The 16460-nt window shown below is 55.7% G+C and overlaps 1 protein-coding gene across 1 annotated transcript; it reads right to left on the minus strand.

Moving 5' to 3' along the window:
* Positions 1-12099: 12099 nt before the first annotated feature.
* Positions 12100-15958, minus strand: LBX2 (ladybird homeobox 2). Its single transcript, XM_039333905.1, has 2 exons — positions 15637-15958; positions 12100-12747 (listed from the first exon to the last, which is right to left on the minus strand). The coding sequence occupies exons 1-2, from the start codon at positions 15956-15958 to the stop codon at positions 12281-12283; spliced, it is 789 nt and encodes a 262-aa protein (XP_039189839.1). The 3' UTR covers positions 12100-12280.
* Positions 15959-16460: the final 502 nt, after the last annotated feature.

Genomic DNA, 16460 nt, shown 5'->3' on the forward strand with positions numbered 1-16460 from the left:
GGATTCCACCAGGACGCAGAGAGCGGAGGCGGAAATAGTGACACTGAGGCAGGCAGGTAGGCCGGTGAGAGAGTTTATTAAGGACTTCCAGAGGGTAGCAGGCCGACTACGATCTTGGCCTGAGAAGCTGTTGGTACATCATTTCAGGCATGGACTCGATGTGGAACTCCAACAGGCTTGCCTGATGAGAGGTGTGCCATCTCGGTTGTCTGATTGGTACAGGACAGTGACCGAACTCTATGCAGGGTTACAGGAAATCAGACCGGTAACAGCCGTCTCTCCTCCGGCGCCGCCTCAGCAAACAACCAACAAACCAGGACTGTCGGGAGTTCCAGTTCAACCAGTTCCGCCCGGGGCACCAAGAGGGACGTTTCGTTGTTTTAGGTGCAATAAACCGGGTCATCGGGCGGCCCAGTGCCCAACTACACCTGGACGAGGTTCAACTCCGGGACAGACAGCTTTAGGAATGAGAAGGCAGGAGGTTACCCCGTTCCGAGGAAAAGATCAATTGAGGGCTTTGCAGGATGAAGGCAGCACCCCTTATAAGGCTATACCTGTAGTGGCGGTTGCCACCCCGGAGGTAGTTCCCGAGAGGTGTGACCAGGAGGATCCGGAACAAGATCCCATGGTAAGTAATCCGGTGGTTCCATTCACCGTGCCAATCCGCCTAGGGGATTGTAAGTCCAAACAACGCATAGAATGTCAAGCATTAATAGATTCAGGGTGTACCCGGTGTTTGATCAATAGAAAAGTGGCGGATGCGTTGGGACTTCGATTGGTTAAATTATCTCGACCCATCAATTTTGAACAAGTGGATGGGTCCTTACTAGGTGGGGCACCGGCATCCTATGTAACGGAACTGGTGCGCTTAGAGATGCAGGAACACTGGGAATTGCTGCGTTTTATAGTCATCCCCTCAATGACCGAGGACGTGATCCTGGGGTTGGCATGGCTTGACAGATGGCAACCAGTTATCTGGTGGGCAGGGGGATGTCGCCGTATAAGGTTAGCAGTAGGCCCTCGACCCCCAGGCAGTGAGGGTGAGGAACCGCAGGTACAATCCCCACAAGGTAGTCCACGGCTGGAGGAAAGAATCAGAGTAGCGGTGGACACAGGTGGAGGTACCCGGTTATTTCCTGTGGAATATGAGGATTTACAGGACGTGTTTAGCGAGCGAGAGTGTGATGTGTTGCCGCCCCATCGTCCTACCGACTGCGCTATAGATATCATACCCGGGGCAAAAATGCCAAAGCCTCGGATGTACCCCATGTCCCCTAAGGAGTTAGAGGAGCTACGAAAATATATCGATAAAAATTTAGAGCGGGGGTTTATACAGCCGGCCCGATCACGGATTGCGGCTCCGGTGTTATTTCAAGGGAAAAAGGACGGAGGATTACGGCTTTGCGTGGATTTTAGGGGGTTGAATGCGGTAAGCACAGAAAACATGTATCCATTACCCCTGCTGAAGGACATGCTGTCTCATTTATCCCAAGGGAGGGTGTTTACTAAGCTGGATTTAAGGGAGGCATATTATCGCATTCGAATAAAACCAGGGGATGAGTGGAAGACCGCATTTAACTGCCCTTTAGGGAGTTTCCAGTTTACCGTCATGCCGTTTGGGCTCAAAGGAGCGCCGGCGGTATTTATGCAGACCATTAATGCGGTGTTGCATCAACATTTATATAGAGGGGTATTAGTCTATTTAGACGATATTTTGATTTATTCTAAAACCATGGCGGAACATATACAATTGGTTAGAGAGGTGTTACGCAAACTCCTCCAGGCTCAGCTGTTCGTGAAGCTCTCGAAATGCGAGTTCCATAAAACCTGTATCGAATATTTGGGGTATAAGATATCTGCTGCGGGAATAGAAATGGATCCAGGAAAGGTAAAAGCAGTACTTGGGTGGCAGGCGCCTCGGACGAGACGCCAGTTGCAGAGCTTTTTAGGATTCGCGAATTTCTACAGGCAGTTTGTTCCTCATTTTGCCCGCGTGGCTTTGCCACTCACAGAGTTGTTGAAAACACGGAACTCCCCGACAAGGGTACGGCCTGGTCAACCATTAGCGTGGTCTAAGGAAAGTCAAGCTGCATTTGAACATTTAAAGGCGTTGTTTGCCAAAGAGCCCATTTTACTACATCCCGATCCCGAGAAACAGTATATTGTCCAGGCAGATGCAAGTGATGTGGCGGTGGGGGCTGTATTGTTACAACGAAATCTTAAGGGTGAGCTACAGCCCTGCGCTTATACATCGCGCAAGTTATCAGAAACTGAGAGAAGATGGGCTATATGGGAAAAGGAGGCCTTTGCTATTAAGTGGGCTTTGGCAACATGGCGGCACTTTCTGGAAGGGGCTAAACATGAGATCGAAATATGGACGGACCATAAAAACCTGGCTATATTACAGTCGCCCCGACGGTTAGCCCCTAAACACGTCCGTTGGGCACAATACTTTCAGCGGTTCACCTTCCAACTTAAATATGTACCTGGGGGCCGAAATTTCCTGGCGGACGCCTTGTCTAGGTTACCTCAATATGAGAGTCAAAGGGAAGACATAGTACAAGCTATATTGCCACCATATACCCAGGGAGTGGGTAAACTACGGTCCCGTCCTAATTCCAAGGATCTTGAATCGGAGTTGAAGGCGGCATTGCCCCAAGATTCGTGGTTTCAGAGTCACCGTACCCTGTTAACTCAGAGAGACGGTTTGGTATGGTTCGGAGGGAAGTTATATGTTCCATCGGTGTTACGAGCTAAAGTTCTTCAGAGATGTCATGACTCACAGTTAGCAGGGCATTTTGGGTTCATCAAGACGTTACACCTAATTAGACGCCAATTTTGGTGGCCTACGTTAAGAAAAGATGTCGAACACTATGTAAAGGCATGTACAGTATGTGCCACCTGTAAAACTCAGCCAGGAAGGCCAGTGGGACAATTACAGTCGGTGGCGAACCCTGAGCATCCATGGCAAGATATTGCCATGGATTTTATAGTAGATTTGCCGAACAGTAGAGGATATACGATTATTTGGACAATAATCGATCTGTTCTCGAAACAGGCACATTTTGTTCCATGTCGAAAGTTACCCACTGCTCGGAAGTTAGCATACATGTTTCTGACTCATATATACCGGATCCATGGAGCTCCTCGGCGAATAATATCTGACCGGGGGGTTCAATTTACTGCAAAGTTCTGGAAGGGCTTTACCACGTTACTAGGGACGTCCCAGGGGCTCAGTACGGCATACCACCCTGCCACCAATGGGGCTGCTGAGCGGGCAAATGCAGCTGTTGAAAGGTATCTGAGGAGTTATGTATCCTATCAACAAACCAACTGGGCAGACCTACTGGTATTTGCGGAAGTGGCGTATAATAACGCAGTACATACCAGTACGGGATTTGCGCCTTTTAAGGTGGTTTCAGGGAAGGAGTTCGTTCCCATACCTGAGTGTAAGGATTCGGGGGCACAACCATATCTGCCAAGAGAGTGGATCCAATGGGTGTCAGGAGCATGGAAGGCCGCAAGAACGGCGTTAATAGAATATGGCCGAAGGATGAGGTCACAAGCAGACAAAAAACGACAGCCCTGCAAACCATATATGTTGGGTCAGCTAGTGTATCTGTCCACCAAATACCTGAAATTAAGAATCCCGTGTAAAAAGCTGGGACCTAAATATATTGGCCCGTTCAAAATTGTAAAGATTATTAATCCTGTAACCGTACAACTGCAATTACCCCGACTGCTAGGAAAGGTGCACCCAGTATTTCACTGTAGTTTGCTTAAACCAGTCCATTCATACCAAATGGACACTAGACCAGGCCCTATTAAAGATGAACATTATGAAGTGCAGAAGATACTCGATTCCCGTAATCAGAGAGGCAAGCTATATTATTTAATTAAGTGGAAGGGCTATCCTTTGGCAGAAGCTACCTGGGCACGGGCAGATGATGTACAAGCCCCTAAATTAATCAATCAGTTCCATGTGGGAAACCCAGAAAAGCCGGGACTATGTGGGGTAGCGGGAGTGGACAAAAAGGGGTAAAGATACAGGTATAACATATTTGTTTGTTTCCCAGGGGGAACCGTGGTGAAAGGGGGGCAGTATGTCGGGCCGTGCTGCAACCAACTGCTGAACCTACCTGCGGCAGCAAGGCACTCGCCACTCTGTGTGACGTCCGGTCGGCCCGACATCGTTCCGGCGGCCACGCATGCGCAGAAGCCGGCCCGGCATGCAACCATGATTTCTAGAGCCGCGCATGCGTGAAGGACAGAACAGGCAATCCAACGCATGCGTACTCAATAGTGGCCACTGGACATCTTCAAAGAGTCGAAAGAAGACGGCAGAAGCTTCGGGAAGAGCTCGAAGCAACGGGAAGCGGCCGGGTCGTCGGGAAGCGTTCAGTCATCATGATGCAGCAAGTTTGGAGGTGTGGGGCGGTCCGTAGGTGGGTGGCGGTGTATGGGCGGTGACAGGGGTGTGGGCTAGGAAGGGTTCCAGCTTATGTATAAAAACACTTAGGGTTAACAGCTAGTCAGTGCTGACTTTATTCCGTTTACGTTTGTGAAATAAACTGGATGTTCTCCGTTCCTGACGAAGTGCCTCATTTTTTGGTTACGTGTGTCAAAGACGGGGCTAACACAGGGAGGGAGATCCGGGGCTGGCAAAAGTGCTGCTGACCTGTTTGGGGGTCTTTTGCCAGGTGGGATTGCCGGGTCTCCTGGAGCTGCTCTCACCCGGACTGGGAGGGCATCACTTCCCACGTCTCTTCCCTAAGCCCCTTCCCATCCCTTGGCCCGAAGGGGAAGAGGGCTTTCTCCTGCTTCCTTTTTATTTTTTTAATGAATTTTGATATGTGGGTTTCGGTTGCTCTTGTCACCGTTTCACGAGGAGGGCTTCCCCTTTTCGGTTTCCCAAGCGGGGGTTTTGAAGACTGTAGAAGCTGCTTCCTCTGTCTTACAAGGTGAGATTCAGACGAGTCGGAGGCAGGCCCAGGCACTTGTGCTCAGCCTGCGTTTAGTCAATTTGCCTCACTGCACGACCAGTTTCGGATGGCATCTGGGGGGGGAGGGATTGCCAAACATATTTCTGTGTCGGGTTCAGCTGAAACCTGATAGTTCTGCCTGACTTCAGGAGATAGATGGAATTTTATTTATTATCCCCTGGTAATTTACGTTTTCAGCTAGAATATTAGCTCTAGAGTCAGTGGCCTGGGACGATCCAGGGTTACGGGTAGAGGTCCCTAAAGTTTACATTTTTACAATTTATTTATATATCCAGTTTATATGGCTGTCCATCTCACGGTATCCTTTAAAAAGAAATCTCACGCCCCTACTTCTGTTTAGGGGAGCTGAAGAGGAGGAGGGGAACACATGTGGGCTCGCATAGTCACGGAGGGGGAGACGCTATGCGCGCACACACAAGGCTCCTCTATGTGGCCTCGGGGGAATGCCTTGGGGTCCTTGTGGGTGGCTGCACCTCATTGTTCACAAAGACAAATAGACCAGATACATGCAGACAATTAAGACAACTGTTAACTTTTCTTCTTTTTGGTTCCTTTATTTGGGGGGGGGAGTGTGAAGGCTGAAGCACAAGAGAGACTGCCGCCTTCCTACCCTTTCCACGGAGTCCTCCTGAGGCGTCTTAGATGGAGCTGCACAGGGCAACTGGTACAAGGCGAGAAGAGGCAGATGCACCAGTAACAAGATACTCGCAGGCTGCCTGGGTCAAATTTCTCTTCTACTTTGGCCCAGGAAGCAGGAACTGTAACTGTGCAACAGAACTGGAAAGGACCTCGGAGGTCTTCTAGTCCAACCCCCTGCTCAAGCAGGAGACCCCCTCCCATTCACCCTGTTGGAGCCCCCTCAGCATCTAGAGGCAAGTCGTTCCACTGATTAATTGTTCTCACCATCAGGGAATTTCTCCTTCGTTCTAGATTGGCTCTCTCTTTAGTCAGTTTCCATCTGTTGCTTCTCGTCCTGGTGTCAATAGGCCTAAGCCCCTCCTCCCTGTGGCAGCCCCTCAAATTGATTAGAAGGCTGTTGTCCTGTCACCCCTGGTGGTTCTCTTCCTTAGGCTAGATGCAGCCAGGACTTAACTGTCGAGATGCAGTTTTAACTTTGGCTTCTTTCCAGCCCAGCCGGCCTGCTCAGCGCATCCTGCTTGGAAAATGGCCTGGCCAGCCGAGCTGCCTGGAACCCTTGGGAGAAGAGTGCCAGGGCCAGCAACCACCACCAAAACCATGTGCCAACAACTCCGTTGCATAAGGCTGCCTTGATGGCAACCTAAATCATGCACAACTCTCCCCATTCTAATTGGTCCTCTGCCAGCTGGTTCAAGGGAGGAGGGGGCGCAGAGGATCCCCTGGGCCACTGGCCAGGCCTCACCGGAGCAGGTCCCTGGATCCCACTGCTGACACCATGAACTGCCATGGACTCTGTCTGAAGGAGGAGGGCAACACTGAGGAGAGCCCTCTTTATTGCAAGGATCACCGGGGCGCCTTCCTTCCTAGAGAGAGGGACCGAAATGACGGGACAGCAAAGGGCTGCGAGGCTGGCCGCTTTGGGGGACCTGGACAGGTCGTCATCCACCTCTACGGGCCTGGGGTTATTTCGGGGGTTGGGCAAAGCTGGCCTTTCAGGAGGGCAGCCGGGCTGGGGAAGCCCCACATGGAGGAGAAGGTTGGGCTTCTCTAGGTGGCAGTTCTCTCAGTAGGGCTGCCCTTGGCTGGGCTGTGGCAGGCAAGGGGGCTCCTCCGATTCAGAGGGGCTTTGCCAGGGGCAGGAGGGTCAGCCAGGAACTGGGCTGGGCCTGATCCCGTCGAAAGGGGAGAGGGGCAGCCTTGTATCTATTACATCTACTACTTCACTGCAGGGGGGACGTCGTGCCTCTGCTGCCTCTCCCCCCCTTAGGGAGTGGCAGGCAGGGAGGAGGAGGATGGTGCCCTGGTGGAGGCAAGGGCCGGCGTGTCGTGATTCCCGGGGGGGGGGCGGCGCCAGGTGAAGGAGCTGGAGACTCACCCACCGTCTCGCTCTCCGGCTATCCAGAGAATTGGATTAAGATGCAAATGACGGAGGAGGCACCAGAAGAGTAATTAATCACCAGTTAGAGGAAATTAATACCAACAACGGAGGGTGTCAGGAAGCAGCCAGGCAGCTAATCAAGCGGAAAATTGGACAAGGAGCCGGGCTGAGAGGGGAGCCGCGGGGCGGTTCCGTAGGCCGCCGACGGGGCGGGGGCGCTGGATTTCCCCCCCCCCACCCGCGGCACTGCTGCTCGAGCGGCTGCCGCATGGCTGGCCGGACGCCCCTCTGGGCCTGAGCGGGGGCAGCGCCTCAGCCCGCGAGGCGGGCGGTTCCCCGACGTTCAAGGCAGTGCTGGCCCCGCCCTGCCCAGGGCTCTTACGGAGAGCGCCTTTGCAGGGCTCCGGCTCACGGCCGTCGGGGGAAGCGGCGGCGCTACGCTGAGCGGAGCAACAGAGCGCGAGGCACCGCGGGAGTATCTCGCTCGCCCGCCCGCCCCGGACAGAGGCCTCCGATCCGCCAGCTCGCCTTCCGGGCTGCCAGTCAGCTTTGTGCCCTGGGGGCGTCAACGTCCTTGGGCCGCTTCCCTCCCAGGAGGCCCAGCAACGGCTAGAGCAGGGGTTCTCAACCTTGGCCACTTTAAGACTTGTGGACTTCAATTCCCAGAATTCCTCAGCCAGCAAAGCTGGCTGAGGAATTCTGGGAGTTGAAGTCCACAAGTCTTAAAGTGGCCAAGGTTGAGAACCCCTGGGCTAGAGGTTGGCCTTTCTCTTAGTCGGACAACTCCCAGGTGTTCCCGCCGCGTCCTCCCGCGGCCCACCCCGTGCTCAGGGCCCCGGCAGCCTCAGAGCGGCCAGAGAAGAGGAGGGCATGGGGGGGCCGTCCGGCTCGCTCCCCTGCTCGCCCCTCCTGGTCAAGAAAGGCTGGGGGTGGCGCAGGGCTCCCCTTGGAAGGAACCTTCGCAAAGGCTTCTCTCCTTCCTCCCAAGGCCCTCGGCCGCACGCTCGCCAGGGAGCCCCTTCCCACTAACGGTGGGTCCTGGCAGCAGCTATAACTCTGTTATAGTTACTTGCATGTGCTTATTGTATTCAGTTCATGATTTTTCCAATTCATTCCTTTTTTAAAACAAGTTATTAAAGTTTTTTCATAGGTAAAAGCAACTCTCATAAACAGAACAGAGCAGGAAAAAAGAAAACTGACAGTGCCAGAAAAATGAAAAAGAGAGGTGACTAAAAAAAAAAAACCAAAACCTGAAGTAGACAACCTTTGACATTCTTTTCAACAAATATTAACAAAGCCATCATCTCCCCTTCCTCTTAACTGTCCCCAAAACCCCTTCACGCATCATGCAAAGTGTGGCTGCCTTCCTGGGGACCCTGTCTGGGGACTGGAGCCCTCTTGTTTTCATAGGGCTTTTCTCATATTTCGGAGGCCCTTCTCAGGGACATTCTGGCCCCTGGGAGCCTTGCTGTGCAGAAGTCTCAGCAGCCCTTAATGCCAGGTTAGGTCCCGTCCAGCTAGCAACCTGGAGAAGGGGCTCCTTTTAGCACCCAGTCCCCAGGCCGATTGCGTCCGTCAGGACACACCCGGTCCCAGTGCTCTTCAACATCTGTATCAACTGGCTGGCCGAGGTTTCCAGAGTTTTGGAATGGTGCTCCCGTCCAAAGCCAGTGGAAGAGTTAATTCCTTTGAATGCTGTGAAATTCCATTGTGGAGGTGGAGAAACAGGTGGTATTAATTTCAGAGGCAGATAAAGGTGGTCCTGGCAGGGCAGACTCCTTCTTGAAGGAAGGCCCGGGATTTGGACATATCATTCTCCCTAGCCACTCAGATCAGCGGCTGAGGAAAGGACTGTTTTCACCCAGCTGCAGCCCTTCCTAAGTCCATTTGGTCATCGTGCCCTCCTAGTATCCAGTTGATATTGCCAACCAGAAGTGGCGACTCATGCGAAATGCTACCTGGCTAACACTGCATAGACAAGGATTGTACAAGATCTGCTTTAGAAGTGCTGCACGATTGTCAGTTGCTTATTGGGCGCCAGGGAAGGGGTGGGCAATGTAAAGTCCCTCCTTCCGTGACTTAGGACCTCACTGTCTGAAGGATCCAGGTTGAGACGAGCCCCCCCCCCCAAGGATGTCCAGGCTGTCCAAGACCTGTTTCCTGACCTGGTGAGGTGTCCAGGTTAGGGAACACCCTCACTGAGGCGTTATGCTGTGCCCCCGGAGAATTTGTGAAAATCCCTCTCCTTCTCATTGCAGGAGCCCATTCTAGTCTTCATCTTTGTTTAAGCTTTTAGCTTTTTCTCTCCTGCTTTTGCTTTGTACCTTCCTTAACCAACTAACGACCTGGCAGAGGAGAATCAATAATAGTTTAGCTAGCACATTTGGCTCTTTGTTAGAGAACAGAATAAAGAAATAATGGGATGTGGCCAGCCTGTTGCCAGGTGCTTCAGCCAGTGGGAAAGGGGGGATCCAGAGGGTCCCTAAGCTGGCCAAAGACCCACTGCTCTTGCGCCATTCCACATTCCAGCAGTTCCACAAGAAGGCTGCACACACACACACACACACACACACACACACACACACACACACAGAGCCTGCCTTTTGAATCCTTGACTCAGACACGCTGCCCCCTTAGCAGAGGCATTACTGTCCAATGAACATCACTGACCTGCAGCGAGACCGTGAGGGGGAACATTTCGTTTCTGCCGAGGGCGAGGCCACTGTGGGACAAAGAGGCGCCTAAGGGCTCCCCCCCTCCCCACATGCCCTGCTGAGCTCCTGTGGTCTTTGGCAGGTGGCCTCTCCCCGCTGCTCTGCCCCCCCTCCATCTTCTTCTGGGACGGTCATAACCGCCCGAGGGCCTCGACCCAGCCGCTGATCCTGCTCCAGGAGGCCCCCCCCCCGCAGCCGGAAAAAGCCTCCTGGCCGGAGGACCCGGGGCTCGTGATGCGCTGTCCCCGGGAAGCCTGAAGGTTGCGGAAGGGCCAGGCAGCCGCCTCGAAGAAGAGACCAGCCCTGGCCCCCTTTGGGACTGGCTAGTGCAGCTTCTCCCCCAGCAGTTCCGGGAAGAGAAACCGGGCAGCTTCCCTTGGCCCCGTCATTTCAGAATATTCAGCTTTGCTGTTTCCGTGTTTTCGTGATCCAGACAGAGCAAACTAGGACCTTGTCTGCCTGCTTGCCTTGCAACCCCCCCCCCTGCGAGGGTGGAGTGTCTGGGCAGGCGAAACGAACCGTTGGCCCGGCCCCTCCGGATGAAGAGAAGCGCCCCCTTCCCCCCCCCCGTTTCTCCTGCCTCGCTTTGTTCCCCCGCGGTCTTCCTTCTCCCCGGACGAGAAGAGCTCCGCCCGGCTGCTTGTGCCGGATTTTTTCTTCGGGAAATCCGGCGTTTGGAAGCCGCCCTCCGCAGGGCCTGTCCTTGTCCGTCTGGTGGGGGGGTTTCCCAGAAAGGCCTCCGCTGCTCTTGCCCAGGGCATTCTCCGCGCCGCTGGGCCTCCTGCTTCGGGATGACGGCGATCGAGAACCGAGGAGTGCCTGCGGGCGGCGGCGGTCTTGGGTTTCGAACCAGCTGCGGCGTTCCTCCAGCCCACCCCCCCTCCAGGCGTTCCCTTCGATTGCAGCCGACCCCCTCGGGCAACCTTCCGCGGGAAAGGGGGGGTCTTCCAGCGCAGCCCCTCTGCCAGCCAGATCGCAAGCGGGGATGCCGCAGCTTCTCCCCCCTGCCTCCCGCCGTCTAGCTCTGACTGGCCAAAGGCCCATCCCGGCCAGCCTCCCGGGCAAATGTCCCCCATCCCGAAGCGCCGCGGGGTCCCTAGCGGTTCAGTCACGGAGGGGGACACGTGGGGCAGACCTGTAGCCCTTTCTGGCTTGCCTTCGCGGAGTAGGACCGCACGTTCCGGGGTAGAAGCTGCCTGACTCCCGGCTTGGGCCGACCCAGGTTGGCGAGCGTCTAGTCCACGACCCCTCTCTCCTGGGGAGTCCGTAGGAAGCCGCCAGCAATTTGGGTCGTCGATCCCTGCCTCCTCCGTCCCTCGGCGGGAACAGGGCTGTTCTCTTTCACCCGCGGAGCAGATGGCAGAGCCGGCTCCTGGAGGCTAATTGAATTGTTCTGAGCGAAGGGGCGGCGGGGAGGAGAGGGAGAAGAGCCCCGCCCGCTCAACTTCTGTCGGGGCCTCGGCTCGGCTCCATTTTTCTTCAGTATGGAGCCCCCCTTCCCCCCTCCCCCCCCGTCGTTTGGTGTCCTGCTTTCTGCCTGCAAACCCCCAGCTCGGAACCAAGCCAACTCTGAGATCGCGAAGACTCCCAAGATCTTGAGGGCCTTGAGCCCCTCCAGCTGAGGAGGATCCAGACCTTTCCTCTACCCGACCCGAGGGAAGAGTCGGGCCCCGATCCCCTGGCCACTCACCCACGGCGTTGTTCTGGCCTCCGCCGTGGTTGAGGGGCTCTTCGACTTTTGCAGCGTCTCACTTCAACTTGTTTTTCGACTCCTCCCGTCGGCACACAAATGCTGGAAGCAGGTTTGGCATCAAATATGTCCCTTTATTCCAAATATGTACAAGCACACGCGACCGAGATATGAGAGGGGCAGCGGCGGAGGGGCAGACGGCCGGGTTGCCATCAGTTCCCGGAGGGGACTCCCGGCGGACTCGGTAGGCCGGGTTGCAGGCCCAGCGACGCCGGCCTCGGGTCTCTCAAGAGCCGGCTCTTTCGCCCCACCGCGGCTCCGAGAGGGCGCGAACGGCTACTGTAGCTCGCCCCGCCGTCTGCTCCATGTCACCGGCTCTCCTGCTCCGCAGGTGCTCCGGTGACGCCTCACCCAAGGAAGGACACGAACTCACAGAGAGAGAAAACAGCCGAGGCCGCAGGGACAATGGGGCGCTGGAAAAATAATAACAACAACAACAATAAAATTAAACTTTTAAAAATTGCACCGAAACTTCCCCTCCATTGAAAAAAGGGGGCGGGGAGAAGAGCGGGAGAGAAGGACGAGGGGAGGGGGCCTGGCGATCGTCCATCACAGGCGGAATTGCGGATCAGGAACGGGGGGGGGCGCTTAAGGTGCGGTGCGTGGCGGGGGAGGGAGCGGGGCTGCGGGAATCCTGGAGAGGGGGATGCTGTCCGGGGTAGGCAGGGCGACAGGAACGGCCCCACAGCCTAGTCTTGGACCCTCCTCAAGCGGCCTTGCAATCCAGAGGCAGGAAGGCGGAAGGCGGCAGCTGGAAAGGAGACTTCTCCCTTCCGGGTCGCCCCCTCCCCGGCCCTCAGTCTCCCACGTCGATCTCCTCCTCCTCCTCCTCCTCGTCCTCGCCGTCGGAGAAAGCGTCCGAGGTGTGTCGTGAGGCGCTGGGTGAGGGCGGGGGCGACGTGCGGCGGAGATGGCCCCCGCGGGCTCGCGCAGGTCCAGAGACGCCCGGGGTCTCCAGCTCGGGCATGCTGGCCAGCTTCTCCAGGGCGGCGGGGTGCAACTTCTTGAGCGACTCCACGTCGGCCTTCATCTCCTCCAGGTCTCGCTTCAGTTTGGCGCGGCGGTTCTGGAACCAGGTGATCACCTGCGCGTTGCTCAGGCCCAGCTGCGCCGCGATGTGGTCTCGGTCGGCGGGAGAGAGATACTTCTGGTAGAGGAAGCGCTTCTCCAGCTCGTAGATCTGGTGGTTGGTGAAGGCCGTGCGCGACTTGCGCCGCTTTTTGGACGGAGGGCGCGGCCCGAAGGCGCCCAGCGGGTCCCGGCCTGCAGGAAAGGCAAGAAGGAGCCGTGGTTGCGTCAGGCTACTTGGCCCGCTGGCTGGCCCACCTTCTGACCCGGGGCACGGTCTGCTCGCGCTCTCGGCCGGGCCAGGGCCTTGGCAAGCGGAGCGGGGGCTCAGAAGGGCACTGGAGAGCCTAGGGTCTAGACCAACTGCCCCCCCTCCTCCTCCTCAACCCCCGGGCCCTTGTGGGCATCGCCTCCTGCTGCTGCGTATGTAACCCTCGAATGCCCCTCCGGAACCCGCTCCCGTCTGCCCCGCAGCCCACCGGGAGCTACAATTCTTTCCTGTTTCCAAACGAGACCCTCCTTCGGGAGCGCAGGAAAGGACCCCGGGGCGCATTTCTTCCGAGATCGCGGAGCCGGAGCGGCCCGGGTGAGAACGGTTGAGGCCAGCGAAGGAAGGAAGGATAATCCCCACCCGTCGCCTTTGGACTGGGGACGGAGGAGCTCTCGGGCGCCCCGGGTCGCATGTTTGAATTACTGGCAGGGACTCGGGTGAAAACCCGGGCAGGCACCGGTGTTCCCTTCGGAAGCGGACCCGGTGAGAATCCCTTGAATCTGCCCACTGATCTCTCTCGCCTTTCAGGCGGAAGGGATCACAGCCGTCCCAGGCCTGCCAGCTTGGCAGGCTCCCCCCTCCCCCTCCCCCCTCCCCCTCCCCCTCTCCCCCTCCCCCCCCGACGCTACCGGGCAAATGTTTTTATCGCCGGCCACTGGGAACCCGACCCTCCAGCGGGAGGGGCAGAAAATGGGGTCTTGACCGGGAGTGCGGGGTTAGGGGTCCGCAGGGGTTAAACCTGTCCTGACGTGTTAAGGGCGCCTAGAGAAATTGACTCTAGAATAGGAGAAAACGCTCTCCAGAATCTCAAAGCAGGATCCAGACCGACCTGCAGCGATTTCCTTGTTTTGCGAATGCCGCACTTGCTCCGAGTATATAAAGAAGGACTCGGAGCGCTGACCTCTCCCGCCGAATTTTCCTCAACCTCCTGACTGACCCGGGTCTGAAATGCTGGATTCTCTGCTAAGCTAAGAGAAGCTGTTTTTATTCATTCTAGTTTCTAGCCGTTTCTAGGTAGCATCAATGCGAAAACACAGCCCGAGACTACGTTTCAGTAGAATTAATGAAAAACAAAGATCTTTACAATATGCTTGAATTTAAAGCAATGGCTGATTTGATTGAATGAAGAAAAGAAGCGCAAACCAGCCGACTTTGCCTGCCCTTTTTTAAAGCCCCCAAAAATTGAGCGCAGGAATTAATTTGGGAGGCATTTTTCCATTTGTACTTTTGAAAAAAAAATAGCCAAAAGGCTAAATAATTATAAAACCAGAGCAGGGAAGAAAAAGGGTGAAAAATATCCCTTCGTTTAGTACGGAATTAAGGGTTTCTTGAAATGGCTGCAAAGTTCCGGTACAAAAAGGGGAAACAATTTAAGATAAATAAGTAAGTGAATATAATTTAATGATTTATTATAAATTCTTAGGATTAGATGTATTTGTGTATTATGTTTTAATATAGAATAAAATAAGACCATAATAAAAATTTGTAGAGTTAACTGCATTGGTGCAAAACCATGTGGTAAAAATATCTATAATAGTAGTATAATGAGTTTGTAATATCTCATTATTATGGTTATCATTTTTATAGTTAAAGTTATGGCTGAAGTAAACTCTCATCTAGCTGGTGGTGATTGTCTCTGCAATTTCCTCCTTATTTTGGGAAGATGATTTTGCAGGGAGCAATCGCCCTCAATCTGACTGCCCGAACGAGTGTGGGAATACCACCCGCAGCTGCTACTGTTAATTATTTCGTTTTATTAACTTTAATTGTACGTCGGCCATTTCTGAAAGTTCTGAAATATTATTTATTATTAAATTAAAATACGAAATATTATTTATTATTGAAATAATTCCGAGGATGATTTTAAATGAAATCAACATCATTTTTTTTATTAGTCATAAACCAGCATAGATGATTTAAATAAAACAATTTTAAAATTGCGATTCAGATGGGAAATTGTTTTGGGAGAGAAAAAGATTATAAACAGCGAATGCGGATTCTGGTAAAAGTTTCCCACGGAGCAGGAAGGACCGGTTGATCCCGGCCGGATTGGAGCTGGGCGTGGATCGCTACCCATAAGCCTCCAAGCAGAAGCCGGGCAGGATCCAGGCAGGGCGGCTGTGGGGACAAAGGGGCGCCCGGCGACGCCGGGCGGAGGGTCGGGAAGCGGGTGGCCGTGGGGAGCAAGGGAGGCCAGCCTCAATAGGGAGCGGAGGAGTTGCATTCCGGCTCGGCCGCTTGGATTCCCGGATATTCCCGCTGAAACCGGACCGGCCTTAAGGCGACTCGGCCTGTTTCTGGTCGCCCAGCGGGAGCGGAGGAAACCGCCCGGTAGGACGCTCCGGAGACAATGGCCACAGCGCTCTCCGGCCCGCCCGTTCGCGGAGCTCCGCTGGGGAGTCTCGAGCGGAATGCCGTCGTGGCTCAGGCAGGACTTGGAGGGTTCACCCGAGCGAGCAAGTCCGAAGACCGGCAGGAGGAAATCCGCGGGCCACTGACTGGCCTTAGAGCGGGAGCGAAGGCGCCACCCGCGGCTGTTTGTGTGGATCGGGGCGGGGGGGGGAATTCCGCGGCCACAAATCACTAGTGGGGCGATGGGCGAGCACCCGACGCTTCTTCTCCACACCGAGGGCTACCGCGATGGGGTCTTCCGGAACGCTGTAAGGTGGAAGCAGCCCTGCTTCCTTCAGGCCCACCGGCTTCTTTGCAGCGAGCGACCCCCGGGTTCCCGCAGAGCGAGCAGGGAGCGGGGCTAGCGGCCTGACCCACTGCAGCTCTGCCCGCCCCCCTTCCCGTGGTCAACCGGCCCTTACCTTCGGCCGCCTGAAGCACGTTGAGCTCCAGCCCCTGGAACGTCTTGCTAGCCAGCTCCTCCAGGGCGCAGAGCGGAGAGTCGGGGGCGGGCACGCCGTTCCGCGGGGGTCCAGCCGAGCCTGCAACCTTTTCCAGCAGGCGGGCGGCAGGAGCTTTGTGCCCGGAAGGTTTGCTGAGAATGTCTTCGATGCTGAAGGGGGTGAGAGGTTTGCTGGAATTGGCGGGGGGCGGGAGGAGGTCCAGGGGGCTCCGGCGCCTCTCTTCTGCTGCGCCCGGCTGTGGCAGCGCGGGAACTGCCTTCCCTTCCTTCGCCGATGTCATTGCCGGGGGAGGGAGGGAGGGAAGGGGGAGGACAGGCCCCGGCTTGTCCCAAGAGCCGGACCGGGCCGGGCGAGGATTCAGCACCCCCTGCGCGTCATTGCGGGGCCGCCCTCGGGCCTCAAGAAACCCGTACGCTAGCCCTGGATGGTGCTGATCGGCCCTCGACCCCGGCCTAGGCGTTCGGAGTGGCACAATGCCCCCCGCCCATCCCCCTTCTGGGCCGCGTCTGTTGTGGCGCGGGGGGGGGGAGCGCCCGTCGAGTCTCCTGCGCCTCTCGCGGTTGGGAAGCCCGTACAGTCGCAACCAAGCCCGCTCGGGCGCTCCAGCCTTAAAGGCGCACAGGCTGGGCCATCGGCTGGGCAGGGTAGGAGGAGCCAGCGGCGAAGTGTTAGCAAAGTTCCTGAGCCTGAGGGGGGAGGCGTGGGGGAACGGGGGCGGGAAGGGGATCCCCGCTTCTCAGATCGACTGGGCGAAGGGACCACCGCCTCGTCGCTTTTCCGGA

The sequence above is a fragment of the Crotalus tigris genome, unplaced genomic scaffold (genome assembly GCF_016545835.1).
Source record: "Crotalus tigris isolate CLP2741 ecotype Arizona unplaced genomic scaffold, ASM1654583v1 scf7180000024513.1755786, whole genome shotgun sequence".
NCBI lineage: Eukaryota > Metazoa > Chordata > Lepidosauria > Squamata > Viperidae > Crotalus > Crotalus tigris.

Coding starts and splice junctions, on each gene's coding strand:
- LBX2 (XM_039333905.1), bottom strand. CDS start 15,958: ATGACATCGGCGAAGGAAGGGAAGGCAGTTCCCGCGCTGCCACAGCCG. Junction 12,748..15,636: donor CGTGCTTCAGGCGGCCGAAG/GTAAGGGCCGGT, acceptor CCTTTCCTGCAG/GCCGGGACCCGCTGGGCGCC.